Here is a 15,569-nt window from a genome sequence, read left to right on the forward strand (position 1 = left end):
GCAAGTCATCCCATCCCCTTTATCATTTTCGTCGCCCTTTATCAAGCCACTCCTTAGTAGGCATACTGCTTCATATTGTACTACTACTTATTTCTATAGCACTACTATACCTCATTTACTGTATTATACTTGGTCATTTTACTATTGTTATGCTGTTAACTAAGTTTTATGTTAAACTGTACCTGCTGTACACCATCTTGGGTGAATCTCTTCATAAAGGCGGTTAATAAATCCCAATAAAATAAACAAATAAAAAAAATACTATAAGTTACATGCATTATCTCTGACATTTAGCACAAGCATGTACACCAGCTTTAAATTATAGACACATATTTTAGCAGTTATGCTACTATTCTATAAAGGAAATTAGGCTCCTACTTTCCATCAGAGAACAGGTGCCTAAATATAGACAAGAGTTATTGAATTACCCCCCTTTACTACTACTATATTGTCCTAATAGCTTTTATGTCTCACACCCTCTCCTTTTCGGCAGACAGCTTCACATCTCTAGTGCAGTTTTTTATCAATCTTTCTGTGGCTGTGACCCTGTTCACGAAGCCATAGAAAGCGCATGACCTTGGGCATTCTATGGAGGCCCCGCCCAGGATGTGACATAAAATGTAGGCTTCGTGGCCCCATTTGGGGCCCTGATGCACAGTTTTGGAAGTTCTGTTGTAGGGGATAAGCCTTCATTGCAGTCTTCCTTGAGACAGTTTGAAATACATTCCACGTTTGTATTTGAAGCTCTAACGAAAAGCTTTCCAAGCTGGCCTCAGGAAAGGCTAAAATGTGGGGCTAGCCTTGAGGGTCTAGATTTGGATATAAAGCTGGTAATTAAGACTGAAATAAAATAAATAAATAAGTGGAGGCACAGAGTGAGCAGCAGGGACAGAAAAATATTATAAAAATCACCACAAAGTGCTTTGAAATAAACAATTCACAGAAACACAAAATTCCAGCAATCAATGCAGTATGTCTCTCATTAATCTGATGAAACAGTCTTAAGCCAAATACCAAAAACTATTTGCTTTTAGTAGAAACGCAGTCCACTTTTTTTTTTTAACTGTCTTTTATTACATCTTTCATGCTTCTCTTTGTTGTGACTTTTTGATGTGAACACAGTACAGTGAGTGGGAGGAACGGGCAACCCAATCAAGCAGAAGTCATGAAGAGACTAAAAACTCAAAGCATATGTAGACAGCTACAACCACCACTCTCCCCTACAAAACGCACCGGGTGAAGTCAATAAATCAGCACGTTTCACGCCAGCCATCGGTGATTTCAAAGCTAATTGTTCACATCACTGCGAACAATGAAAACAGGGGAGGGGATGGAACACAATGCGTCAAGCCTGGCGCTGCTTTGCCAGTACAAGCTTATGGAGAAACAAAGAATATCCTTTTATGTTTGAAAGTCTGAAGCGCTTGGAAAAAGGAATCCAAACAGTTACCAAAAGGGATGTTCACTGTATGGATGGGTGTAGTGTGTCGTGATGAACTCGTTGGGATAAAAATAATTGCTAAAACTCAAGCCCAGTCATGGAATCAGGTCTTTGGTTAATGTAATGGATGTGGTGGATCCACTGCAAGCGGCGTGTCCCTCTCTTTATTCTCAAAGGAAAAGTAAGCCCTGGGTTTCAGAGCATCTCCAACTGTTAAAGGGGGGATGGGAACGATATACTGCAGTGGGAATTGAACCCAGTTCCCCAGGATCAAAGTCCGCTGCACTAACCACTAGGCTACTCCTCCACTCCTCCGTCAGCTTCATCATTGGGAGAGAAAATGGAAGAAAACCAAACTGGAGGATCATAGGGACAAAAATTTGGGGAGGCTTCTGTTCACTATAAGCAACAGATCTGTATTTCTAAGAAACAGTTTTATTTCAACTGTATTGCTAGGACTTCTAATACAAAACAATCATATACAGTTATCCAAGACTTAATTTCCCCTGACCCAGCTTATTCTGGTCCTTCAGCCCTCTCAGATGCCTTGGCTGGATTCTTCTCGGATAAGGTGACTTTCCTGCATTCTGCCCTGGTTCCAGTTCCTCCTTTTCCCCAGTCTGCTTGTTCAGATGTCCAGGTTCCTCTGCCATGCACCCTCTCCGACATCCCTGATTAGTCTGCTTGTTCAGATGTCCAGGTTCCTCTGCCGTGTACCCTCTCCGACATCCCCGATTAGTCTGCTTGTTCAGATGTCCAGGTTCCTCTGCCGTGTACCCTCTCCGACATCCCCGATTAGTCTGCTTGTTCAGATGTCCAGGTTCCTCTGCCGTGCACCCTCTCCGACATCCCCGATAAGTCTGCTTGTTCAGATGTCCAGGTTCCTCTGCCGTGCACCCTCTCCGACATCCCTGATTAGTCTGCTTGTTCAGATGTCCAGGTTCCTCTGCCGTGTACCCTCTCCGACATCCCCGATTAGTCTGCTTGTTCAGATGTCCAGGCTCCTCTGCCATGTACCCTCTCCGACATCCCTGATTAGTCTGCTTGTTCAGATGTCCAGGCTCCTCTGCCATGCACCCTCTCCGACATCCCTGATTAGTCTGCTTGTTCAGATGTCCAGGTTCCTCTGCCGTGCACCCTCTCCGACATCCCCGATAAGTCTGCTTGTTCAGATGTCCAGGTTCCTCTGCCGTGCACCCTCTCCGACATCCCTGATTAGTCTGCTTGTTCAGATGTCCAGGTTCCTCTGCCGTGTACCCTCTCCGACATCCCCGATTAGTCTGCTTGTTCAGATGTCCAGGCTCCTCTGCCATGCACCCTCTCCGACATCCCTGATTAGTCTGCTTGTTCAGATGTCCAGGCTCCTCTGCCATGCACCCTCTCCGACATCCCCGATTAGTCTGCTTGTTCAGATGTCCAGGCTCCTCTGCCGTGCACCCTCTCCGACATCCCTGATTAGTCTGCTTGTTCAGATGTCCAGGCTCCTCTGCCGTGCACCCTCTCCGACATCCCTGATTAGTCTGCTTGTTCAGATGTCCAGGCTCCTCTGCCGTGTACCCTCTCCGACATCCCTGATTAGTCTGCTTGTTCAGATGTCCAGGCTCCTCTGCCGTGTACCCTCTCCGACATCCCTGATTAGTCTGCTTGTTCAGATGTCCAGGTTCCTCTGCCGTGTACCCTCTCCGACATCCCCGATTAGTCTGCTTGTTCAGATGTCCAGGTTCCTCTGCCGTGCACCCTCTCCGACATCCCCGATTAGTCTGCTTGTTCAGATGTCCAGGTTCCTCTGCCGTGCACCCTCTCCGACATCCCTGATTAGTCTGCTTGATCAGATGTCCAGGTTCCTCTGCCGTGTACCCTCTCCGACATCCCTGATTAGTCTGCTTGTTCAGATGTCCAGGCTCCTCTGCCATGCACCCTCTCCGACATCCCCGATTAGTCTGCTTGTTCAGATGTCCAGGCTCCTCTGCCGTGCACCCTCTCCGACATCCCTGATTAGTCTGCTTGTTCAGATGTCCAGGCTCCTCTGCCGTGCACCCTCTCCGACATCCCTGATTAGTCTGCTTGTTCAGATGTCCAGGCTCCTCTGCCGTGTACCCTCTCCGACATCCCTGATTAGTCTGCTTGTTCAGATGTCCAGGCTCCTCTGCCGTGTACCCTCTCCGACATCCCTGATTAGTCTGCTTGTTCAGATGTCCAGGTTCCTCTGCCGTGTACCCTCTCCGACATCCCCGATTAGTCTGCTTGTTCAGATGTCCAGGTTCCTCTGCCGTGCACCCTCTCCGACATCCCCGATTAGTCTGCTTGTTCAGATGTCCAGGTTCCTCTGCCGTGCACCCTCTCCGACATCCCTGATTAGTCTGCTTGATCAGATGTCCAGGTTCCTCTGCCGTGTACCCTCTCCGACATCCCTGATTAGTCTGCTTGTTCAGATGTCCAGGCTCCTCTGCCGTGCACCCTCTCCGACATCCCTGATTAGTCTGCTTGATCAGATGTCCAGGTTCCTCTGCCGTGTACCCTCTCCGACATCCCTGATTAGTCTGCTTGTTCAGATGTCCAGGTTCCTCTGCCGTGCACCCTCTCCGACATCCCTGATTAGTCTGCTTGTTCAGATGTCCAGGCTCCTCTGCCGTGTACCCTCTCCGACATCCCTGATTAGTCTGCTTGTTCAGATGTCCAGGTTCCTCTGCCGTGCACCCTCTCCGACATCCCTGATTAGTCTGCTTGTTCAGATGTCCAGGCTCCTCTGCCGTGTACCCTCTCTACTATCCCTGATCTTTCTGCTTCTGCGGTGTCTCATGCTTTAAAAAAAAAGACTCGGCCCACTACAGCACCCCATGATCCATTTCCCACTCTGATACTGAAACGGAACAGTACACGTTTTCTTCATTTTCTCCATATTATGATCAAGGACAGTTGGTCCTCGGGACATGTGCCGCATGCCTGGAAAAGGGCAAATCATTAGACCACATCAGAAAGACCATAAAGATCAATAAAGATGTGCTTTCTAATTATCGACCTATCGCACACCTTTCCTTTTAGCATGAAGGTCACTGAATCTCTTTTAGCTATCTTAATTCCTTTATAGAGGAGCAGGCTATTTTTCACCCTCATCAGATGGGTTTCCGCCTAGGTCACCAAAATTCAAGAGGCTTTGCATACTGGGAAGATGGTCCTTTTGTTATATTTGGTCATCTCACCCCATGCTTGGAATAAACTCCCTGAGCCCATATGCCAGGCCCCCTCCCTGCCCATCTTCAAATCATTGCTGAAAGCCCACCTCTTCAATGTCGCCTTCGGCACCTAACCACTACACCTCTATTCAGGAAATCTAGGCTATCCCAACTTGACATTTCGTCCTTTAGATTGTAAGCTCCTTCGAGCAGGGACTGTCCTTCTTTGTTAAACTGTACAGCGCTGCGTAACCCTAGTAGCGCTCTAGAAATGTTAAGTAGTAGTAGTAGTAATCTCGGCTGTGTTCGATCTGGTAGACCACCATCTTCTTTTGGATTGGCTATGCAGTATAGGGGTTTCAGGCACTCTGCTCATATGATTTCAGTCTTATTTGTTTGACAGAACCTACCAGGTACTGTGGGATTCAGTATAGTCTCTCAGCCTTTTTCTCTACCAAATGGTCAGCCGCAGGGACCCCTGCTGGCCACCACTTTAACATCTTTTTGACACCTCTGGCAGCCTTGATCCAGTCACTGGGACTGGTTCCTTTCATCTATGCAGATGATACCTAGATGTTAGCTCTTTTTGATTCTTGAGATGCTGATACTTTGCATATTTTGGATTCTTATTTTTCACATTATTTATTTATTGCATTTGTACCCCACATTTTCCCACCTATTTGCAGGCTCAATGTGGCTGCCCTATTATATCCCTCAGCAATAGCTTCAAGGGAGTATCCTTTAGACTGGAACCGGTAGGTCATTTCTCTGGCCTGGTTTTCAAAGAAGCAATCCTTAGAGCACAGCAGGGGCGTAGCTACGGGTGGGCCTGGGTGGGCCCAGGCCCACCCAATTTCAGCCCAGGCCCGCCCAGCGCCAGCTCCCATTGCCGGCCACTGCTGCTTTTCCTGATGAGCAGCAGGGCCGGCGCTACAAAAAGAAGAAGCGCTCAGCTGACTGAGCTGAGTGCCAACGCAAACGACGACTCGACGAGAAAAAATGTTTTTAAAGAAATGCGGCACCGCAGGCAGCCTCGAAGCATTGGCTGCTGGCTCTGCAGGCTCTGCCCGTTTCTTACGTCACTGCCCCTGGAGCGAAGCAGGGGCAGTGACGTAAGAGACGGGAGAAGCCTGCAGAGCCAGCAGCCAATGCTTCGAGGCTGCCTGCGGTGCCGCTTTTTTAAAAAAAACATTTTTTCTCGTCGGGTTAGCGTTGGCGCTCAGCTCAGTCAGCTGAGCGCTTCTTCTTTTTGTAGCGCCGGCCCTGCTGCTCATCAGGAAAAGCAGCAGTGGCCGGCAATGGGAGCTGGGGCTGGTGGGCCTGAATGGGAGAGGGAAAATGGATGGCAGGATGGGGAGAAAGAGGAAAAATGGAAGGATGGGGAGAGAAAGAGGGAAAACAGATGGGAGGATGGCAGAGAAAGAGGGAAAATGGAAGGATGGGGAGAGAAAGAGGGAAAACAGATGGCAGGATGGGGAGAAAGAGGGAAAATGGAAGGATGGGGGGGAGAGAAAGAGGGAAAACAGATGGCAGGATGGGGAGAAAGAGGGAAAACAGATGGGAGGATGGCAGAGAAAGAGGGAAAATGGAAGGATGGGGAGAGAAAGAGGGAAAACAGATGGCAGGATGGGGAGAAAGAGAGAAAATGGAAGGATGGGGAGAGAGAGGGAAAATGGAAGGATGGGGAGAGAAAGAGGGAAAACAGATGGGAGGATGGCAGAGAAAGAGGGAAAACAGATGGGAGGATGGCAGAGAAAGAGGGAAAATGGAAGGATGGGGAGAGAAAGAGGGAAAACAGATGGGAGGATGGCAGAGAAAGAGGGAAAATGGAAGGATGTGGAGAGAAAGAGGGAAAACAGATGGCAGGATGGGGAGAAAGAGGGAAAATGGAAGGATGGGGAGAGAAAGAGGGAAAACAGATGGCAGGATGGGGAGAAAGAGGGAAAATGGAAGGATGGGGAGAGAAAGAGGGAAAACAGATGGGAGGATGGCAGAGAAAGAGGGAAAACAGATGGGAGGATGGCAGAGAAAGAGGGAAAATGGAAGGATGGGAGAGAAAGAGGGAAAACAGATGGGAGGATGGCAGAGAAAGAGGGAAAATGGAAGGATGTGGAGAGAAAGAGGGAAAACAGATGGCAGGATGGGGAGAAAGAGGGAAAATGGAAGGATGGGGAGAGAAAGAGGGAAAACAGATGGCAGGATGGGGAGAAAGAGGGAAAATGGAAGGATGGGGAGAGAAAGAGGGAAAACGGAGGACGGGGAGAGAAAGAGGGAAAACAGATGGGAGGATGGGGAGAGAAAGAGGGAAAACAGATGGGAGGATGGCAGAGAAAGAGGGGAGATGGATGAAAGGATGCAGAGAAAAAGGGGAGAGACTGGAAGGATGTGGAGAGAGAAGGGACACTAAACAGAAAAGGGTAGAAAGATAGACACTGGTTAGAAGGAGGGAGAGAGACATTAGATGGAAGGATCAGGAGAGAGGGTAGATGGGTGGAAGGATGGGGAGAGAAAGAGGGAAGACGCTGGATGGAAGGGTAGGGAGAAAGAGGTGACACGATGGAAGGATGCAGAAAGAAAAAGGGGAGACTATTGGAAGGATGGGGAGAGAGAGGAGAGAGACTGGAAGGATGGGGAGAGAGAGGGGAGAGACTGGAAGGATGGGGAGAGAAAGAGGAGAGCTGCTGCATGGAAAGGGGGAGTATTGAAAGATTGGAGAATAAGAGGAAGGGGCATGGGGAGAACAAGGGTGAGAAAAAGATGAAAAGCCATAAGTAGATGAAGGAAATTAAAGAATGGATAGTAAGAATGAATTAAATCTGGACACAGAGTGAGGCAGAAAAATATTGAAGAAAGCAAAGAAAAAGGAGAGAAAAATGACAAATGGCCAGGAAACCCTGGCAGAAGAGTCAAGCGAAAACGAAGGAAAGCAGAATCTAGAGACTGGGAGCAACACAATGAGAAAAAGTAAATGGCCATACAAGAAAGGTAAAGAAAATAATTTTATTTTTAATTTAGGATAAAGTAATATGGTACCTGTGTTAATGAAGTTTCAGAGACCAATACTTCCTTCCTTAGGTCAGGCGAGGATACCGTAACAGCATTACCTGAGGCAGGAGGTTTTGGCCTCTGAAAGCTCACTGAAAAGGATTAAGCTATTAAATAAATTGTCTGAAATCGGATGCACTGAAAAGCAGCACTTTACCCTGTATGACAAATGCATCTGAGTGTGACTAAATTTTGCTGGGGGGGGGGGGGGGGGTAGAGAGAAAATTTTGTGCCCACCCACTTTGGGTTCAGGCCCACCCAAAATTGGCAGTCTGGCTATGCCACTGGAGCACAGTCTTTTACTCCTTAAGAACTGACTACATGCGAGGTTCATTTTCAGTAATCATTTGTTCCAGCTTCTAAAATCTAAATACTTATTGATGTCTTGTTATTGATTGGCTGCAGAGTCATAAGCTGCAACTAAATATACAGAAGACAATGGTGCTATCTTTTTCAAAAATGACCCCCTTATTGGAGTCTGTTTCTCTCAATCCGTGGTCATCAGATTCCCCCTTTGTATGGAGCTCAGAGTGTTGGGTGTCCTGTTGGACTCTGATTTATCGTTCCACCCTTGTGTGTCAGTGGTGGTGAATGGTTTTTTTTTTTTTTTTTTTTTTTAGATTAAGCCAGATTTGTTCAAGTTACTAACCAGAGGTGTTTTGCGAATTTTGTTGCATGCTTTTTGTACATTCCTATTTAAACTATTGTAATTCCCTGCTCCGAGGTCTGAGACAGAGGGATCTTAGACGACTCCAGTTGATTCAGAATACAGTCGTGAAATACAATCACGTAACCCTGCTTTTGCAAGCTGAACGATGGCTGCCAGTATGGTACCATATTGCATTTAAGATTCTGACTCTAGTATTTGGCATTCACCAGAATGGCATTCCTTTTTTTTTTTTCTGGCACGCCTGCTTCTCCCCTACATCCCTCCAATCAGCCCAGAGATGCCGGCTGGTGGTGCTTTCATTTCAACGTGTCTCGCCAGTTTCCATGCGCAATTCTATGTTTAATAAAGTGGGCCCTAAGCTAAGGAACCAGTTGCCAACCACTCTGAGGTTAGAACCTTCTTTGGCAAATTTTAAGCGATTACTTAAAGTCCGTTATTTTCGGGACGCCCTTCTAGTTAACCTGTGATTTGGTTTTCCTGGGGGGAATACTGGCAGGAGGTTGGAACTATATACCGGGGTCTGGAATTTCAGGGGGGGTTTTTTTCTTCTTCTCCTTTCTCTTTTCTGTTCTCATATGACTTATTCTAAGGGGACAAGTTATCAGCGTAGGCTACTGTTAAGATGTGCTGTTTTACATTTGTGGGGAGTAGTGCGGAGACGATGGGGGAGGAGAGAGGGGGTATCCTCCTTAGCTTCCATTTGTTGGGAGCCTCGGTTTAGAGCAGGTAGAGAAAAAGCTACATTTGCCAGATGGGAACGGAAGGGGTTGGTGTGCTTTAGGGATGTGCTGCATGGGAGTCTGATGTGGCGTTTTGGGGAGCTGTGTGCTCGATATGGGATATCGGAGGGAGATAGTTTTGCCTACAGGCAATTAAAACATTTTGTAGCCACAACCGGATGGGAGAAGGGAGAACATACAAGATAGGGAAAGTTTAGAAAATCTGTGGGTTACTGTTGGGGAAAGTCCCGAAACCTATATCAGTGATATATATTTTCGGGGGGATGATCCTGGGCCTTAGCCATTTCAGGGGGCATGGGAAAAGGATTTGAACTGCCTATTCAGTGAGAGAGAATGGGAGGGGATCTGTGGGGAAGTTCAAAAAGCATCAGTCTGTGTGTTGGTACAAGAGAATGTATACAAGGTACTTACATGATGGTATTATACACCAGAGAGATTGAAAAGGATCTACCCGGGGACAAAGGATGTGTGTTGGAGGTGTAATATATAGGGGGGAGGGGCACTTTTATGCATATCTGGTGAACCTGCTCAGGAGTGGTGCCGTTTTGGCAACAGGTGATGAAAGCATTGGCTCGAATAATGGGAGTTTCTTTGGTGTGTAGTCCTCAGGTATGCCTATTGGGTATGCATAATGAACGGGAGTGCTGGGAAGAGAGTAAAATGATGAGATGGGGACTGGCGGCAGCTAAATGCCTTATAGCAAGCTGCTGGAAGGTAGCTGCTTCACTGAGTCTGGGAGATTGGAAACTTAAAGTGAGACAATTATGGTATATGGAACGCTTGACGGTGTATAGGAGAGAGGGAGAACTTCGGCATAAAAGGGGATGGACAAAACTTCAGCACATGGTGGAGGAGTTGTGGGGGGGGGGGGGTTGGGAATATAAATGGGGGGGTGGGAGGGAGGGGGGGAGATGAGTGCATAGAATAGGGGAGATTTTGGGGTGGGTGAAGACGGAATAGCATGGAGTTGCGAGATACGGAGGGTGGAAGGGGAGAAAGGGATGGGGTAACAGAAGGGTTTGGGGAGGAAATGCATTTTGAGGATCTAGGTCAGTTATTTTAGACAGGTATGAAATGGTTTTCAGTTAAAATGGGGAGATTTAGATTTGTGGAACATTTTGAGGGAAACTCGTGGGGGGGGGGGGAGTAGGGAAACTGTGCAACTGAAAAGTTATTCTTTTCTTATGTATGAGGATAAGCAATATATGCATTTTGATGTTACTGTTTTTGGATGGCTTAAGATACTCAATAAAAAAAAAAGATGTGCTGTTTTAGCACAGGTTCCATTTTATGCAGTGAGACCTAGTTACTAATAATTGGGGTTAACAGTAAAACAACAAGTCTTAAAGGTAACCCATATTAATAATTTCCCTCTTAAATTAAGAAGAAATGTCTCTAGAAATCGAAATCACTGCAGTATGTAATAAAAGTGAAAGCACGCTGAAACAAGCGAAGAACCAGTATGGAAAAACAGCATTTAATGGTCAACAACAGTCCCAGTGCGGCCACGCTTTGGCAGTTGCCTGCATTAGGGGGTAATCTCTGTAACCGACAGTTTGTGTAACTGCCGACTGAGCTGTTCATCACTACTGTTAAGACCGTGGTCTTGTTTAATCATCTAGCACGTTAAGTCCTTTCTGTGTGCAAAGCTGAAATTCTACCCCAATGATGGCAACTGCCAAAATGTGACCACGTCAAGTCTGTTGTTTATTTATTTTATTTTGGTACATTTATACCCCGCATTATCCCACAAGAGCGGGCTCAATGTGGCTTACAAAATTACAGATGGTTACAATTCCGGGAAAGTACAGATTCAATAAAGTCAAAGGGAGGGGTAAGTATATGTGGATAAGAGAGGGGATGAGGAAGACTAGGTTTTAGAATTGTCAGAGCGATAAGCAATCTTGAATAAAAATGTCTTTAAGGATGTCTTGAAGAGCTGGTGGTCAACAGTCTCTTTCAGCTGCCGTGGTAGAATATTCCAATATTTCGGGCTGACGTATGAGAAGGTTGATGCAAAAAGCAATTTATATTTTAACATGCTTGCAACTTGGGTAGTGTAAACTGAGGTAGGATCGAGCAGCCACAGAAGCATTTCTAGAAGGTAGATGTATCAAATCAAGCATGTAGGCAGGGGCTTCCCCATAAATAGTCTTGTGGGTTAACAAACAGATTTTGTAAGTAATACGGTCTTTAATGGGAAGCCAGTGTAGAATAAAACGAAGAGGGGAAGCATGGTTGACTATTAAACGCTATTTTGCTTTACCGGTTCTTCACTATTTTCAGTGTGCTTCTATTTCTCAACTGCTCTGGTATTTTTTGCCTCTCCTTTTGTTCATGTAATAAAAGTGAGCCAAGCATAGGGCAAATAAGCCATTTTGACATCACTAATGAGGTTGGCTCTTTCTTAGGCATTGATGGAATAAGGCACTATGACATCACAATATCAGCTCTGGTTACCAGAAACTCTTCCTACTAAGGGGGGGGGGGGGGAGGGAGAGTTATCAATATGGACTACTATTAAGATGGGTTATTTTAGCACAGGTCTCATTTTATGCAGTGAGACCTAGTTATTAATAACTGGGGTTAACAGTAAAATAACATGTCTTAATAGCAGCGCACTTTAATAACCCCCTCCCCCCATTACAAGTACTCTGGGGATAGGGCTATTTTTTCCAACTACAAAGTCATGGTGAGGTGAGTAATGCAATCCAGAGTTGGTTTGATTTGATCTACTGTACTTATATGCCAATTATATGCACTGAAAATTTCACTTACATTACAAACTTATTCTTCAGCATGTGATCCAACTTGTCCTTTGATTAAAAGATAAAGAAGACAATTAAAAAATAGCAGCTTAGCAAAAAGAAAAATGCTTTCAAAGGAAAAACCAGAAGCCTCCCTAATCCATACAGGAGATGCCAGTGAAACATATAGGTCTATATGGGCAGGAGACAGTGCAGAGATTCTTCAGGGCTGACCCTATGCACCAGTGGAAAGTGTTCTTTGCAGACAAGCCACTCTGCTGCCATTTCCAACTTCTTGTTGTAGCAGGTGTCGGCGTTTCCTCTCCCATGCAGTTCAAGTGTTTGAACCCGCAGTCCTCTGTAGCCGTACTGAACATATGCAGTAAAAACACGGTAAGAGGAAGCGCCACTGAACACTACAAGTTGTTAGGTTTTATTAGGATTTTTCCCCTTATAGTAACGTAGTATGGTCCATCCAGTCTGCCCAACAAGAGAAAACTCATAGCATAAGGTATAATACGATACTACATATGCATACTTGATCTCAATTTGTCCTTGCCATCTTCAGGGCACAGACTGTAGAAGTGTGTCCGGCACTGGCTTTGTTCTCCAATTACTGAAGCTCTCGACCCCCACCCCCTCCCGCCGCCAACCCGCCGCCACCTACCTTTGCTGGTGGGAGACCCCAACCCCCGCCAGCCGAGGTCCTCTTCTTCCTTCGTTCTGTTTCTGAGTCTGACGTCCTGCACGTACAAAGTGCAGGATGTCAGACTCAGAAACAGAACGAAGGAAGAGGACCTCGGCTGGTGGGGGTTGGGGTCCCCTGCCAGCAAAGGTAGGCGAAGGCGGGTTGGCGGTCCAGAGGGTCGGCGGCGGGTGGGGTCAAAGTTGGTGGTAGTGGTGACGGCGGGTCGGCAATGGCGGGAGGGGGGGGGGTTGGTGGCGCCGGGGGGGGGGGGCGCTAAAATGTGCCCCCTCGCCTCGGGCTCTGGACCCCCCTCCTGCCGAAGTCTGGCTATGCCCCTGCTGAAGCTGTCACCGAAGCCCCACTCCAGTCCATCCAAATCTCTCCAGCCACAATCAGGGCACAGACCGTAGAAGTCTGTCTGGCACTGGCCTTGCTTCCCAATTACTGGAGTTACTATCTAATCACCGCTAAGTTTGTTGAGTTCCATTCTTTCCATATAGGATTCCATTATGTTTACCCCACACATTTTTGAATTGTGTTCCCGTTTTCATCTCCAGCACCTCCCGATGTTCTTCCTGAGCTGGCCCCCTGCAACCTAAATTCATGTCCTCTGGTTCTACCACTTTCCCCATCTCTGGGAAGGCATACAAGTCTTCCCTTATTTGGTAGTTTGGGTGGAGACTACCAAATAAGGAGAAAAAAAAAGCCCACATTTTGCAGACTGGCCCTGCATGGGATCAGGAGCCACCATTTTGAACGATGGTGGCACCAAGGCAGGAGTGAATGGACATCGCTTCTGCTTCTGTCAAGGTACTGGGTTTGGGGAAGGGGTCTGGAGGAATGCACTAGACATCATGGAATATTTTTTTAAAGTATCATATTGGGGGCAGGGAAGAGGGGAGGGGGGTGGTGTCGGGGTCATCGGTTCAGGGGGAGGGGGTGAGGCTGCTCCAGGGTCAATACAAAAAAAAAAAAAAAAGCGGTGTGTTTTAAAAAGTCACCCTACAGATTGTTCATGCATTGACAGGTAGGGTGACATTTTGCAATGAGCTGTGCCAGTAATTTGCATGCCCACTGAACACTGCATTCTGTGGGTAATTTTTTCAGAAAACTCACGATAGAAGTCACCTGGTCAGTGGCTCTATCACGTAGCTTTCTGCATTGGCTCCTGGAGGACTAGGCGTGTGTTGGGTGAACAGCAGGACTGATCCCGACCTATGATGACATCCTGCACAAAGTCCCATTACCCCTGACAGACCATCTTTCCAGCCCGTGACAGAAAGTATGCATTCATGACTTTCAGGGCCCTGAACACAACAGATTTTGAGACATCTTTCTTAAAAAGATGTACAAATGCATTTCTTAAAACTGTAAGCAAACACCATGTGCAAAGCAGACTTTCTACTAACTTGGCTCTTCTGCACCTTCCTGTGTGGTTTGGGGAGGCCCTGTAGTAGATTCTATGCTTCTCTGCCCAAGTCGAATCAGTTAGAGACTTCCACCACTTCTAGGTAAGCAGAATTTGACAGGGAGTTGGTAAGACGATCTTCTGAAGGGAACTAGGTTGGGGCTAACCTGGAACCCTGGACAGCAGCCCATGGGGTCTTTTACTAAGGTGCGCTGAAAAATGGCCTGCGCTAGTGTAGGCACGTGTTTTGGGTGCGTGCAGATCAATTTTTCAGCGCACCTGTAAAAAATGCCTTTTTAAAATTTTTGCCAAAATTGGAACGTGTCCATTTTGGGTCTGAGACCTTACCCCCAGCCATTCACTTAGCAGTAAGGTCACTCACGTTAACCATGCAGTAATCACTTACATGTGTCAAAATCGGAGTTACCGCTCGATTTTTGTCGTGTGCCAGAAAATAAATTTTCTGGCACGCGTATCAGACGCGCATCAAAAATGAAATTACCGCACAGGCCACGCGGTAACTCAGAATCGATGCGCGTTGGGCAGGCGTAGGGTCTACGCGGCTTAGTAAAAGGGCCCCCATGTTTCTTAGAAGCTGCCCAAGACAGCATCGACGACTGAAAAATCTCTAGTGCCACTGGAAGCAAACTGGTGTGCGCCATCAGGAATCTCAAAGGTATTCCTGAACTCCAGTTTCTGATGTGGAAATGAAATTCTGGGAACATGGGAACCATAGAACCACTTATTTTTTCCAACAAAACTCAATACCTTGTGACCAGGAGCAACGTATTTATGAAAAAGTTCCACATCCTCATGACATCTGGACAAGATGGCAGCAGTTGCTACCTTGAAGAGATTCTCCATCTCCTAACAAAAGAAACATTAGAAGTGTAACAGGAGCAGAAACCATTTTAGTTAAAATTAAAAAAAAAAAATAAAATAACAAGCAATGTAATATGAATTACGCAATAGGTTGTAATCAGGTTTTAATGATTCTACAAAATTTTAATACTTGCCTTTAGGGGTAGATTCAAGAAAGTGCACGAAAAATATAGGTGCTAAGTGCCAATTCTACAATAGTAATTGCACGTGAAACTAATGTTATAGAGGGTACGAGCGACATGCGCGCATTTAACTTTAGGCTTCAGTGCTTATGCCATGTCAAGGACTTGTGTAAATCTTAGCACATAAAGTTGGCAGTTGTGTATGTAAGTGATAGCATTCTATAAATTACACATGCAACTGCAAGACACGCCCATGATCCACCCATGGACACGCCCACTTTGTGGTTGCATGCTATAGTATTTAGGCACTAAGAGCCCAATTCTATATATGGTGCCTAGAATCTAGGTGCATTCTCTAAGACACGCCCAGATTTAGGCGCGGTACGTAGAATACGCCTGGGCCGGATGGATGCGTCTAAATTTAGGTGCGTCCATTTACGCCAGTGAAAGCTGGGGTAAATGCGTGCGCCTCAATCTACGCGTGTTGGCCCAAATTCTGTAACCGTGAATGTAGATGTGATCGATAGGCCCGACATGTCCACCCCCCCCCCCCATGACCGCACCCCCTGTTTGGCTGCACGCATTGGAATTTATGTGCACCACTTTACAGAATACACATAGCAAAACGATTTAGCCAGCCGCTGACCGGTTAA

The 15,569-nt window shown here is 46.5% G+C and overlaps 1 protein-coding gene across 3 annotated transcripts in view; it reads right to left on the reverse strand.

Moving 5' to 3' along the window:
- NARS2 (asparaginyl-tRNA synthetase 2, mitochondrial) overlaps nucleotides 1-15,569 on the reverse strand; it is a 128,843-nt gene that overhangs the window by 21,733 nt on the left and 91,541 nt on the right. For all 3 annotated transcript variants that reach the window (XM_030200089.1, XM_030200088.1, XM_030200087.1), the window contains exons 8-9: nucleotides 14,681-14,779; nucleotides 11,848-11,885 (exon numbers count right to left, since the gene is read on the reverse strand). In XM_030200089.1, the coding sequence (XP_030055949.1) occupies nucleotides 11,848-11,885; nucleotides 14,681-14,779 (137 nt within the window). The remainder of the gene's footprint in view (nucleotides 1-11,847; nucleotides 11,886-14,680; nucleotides 14,780-15,569) is intronic.

The sequence above is a fragment of the Microcaecilia unicolor genome, chromosome 4 (genome assembly GCF_901765095.1).
Source record: "Microcaecilia unicolor chromosome 4, aMicUni1.1, whole genome shotgun sequence".
In the NCBI taxonomy this organism is placed as follows: Eukaryota; Metazoa; Chordata; class Amphibia; order Gymnophiona; family Siphonopidae; genus Microcaecilia; species Microcaecilia unicolor.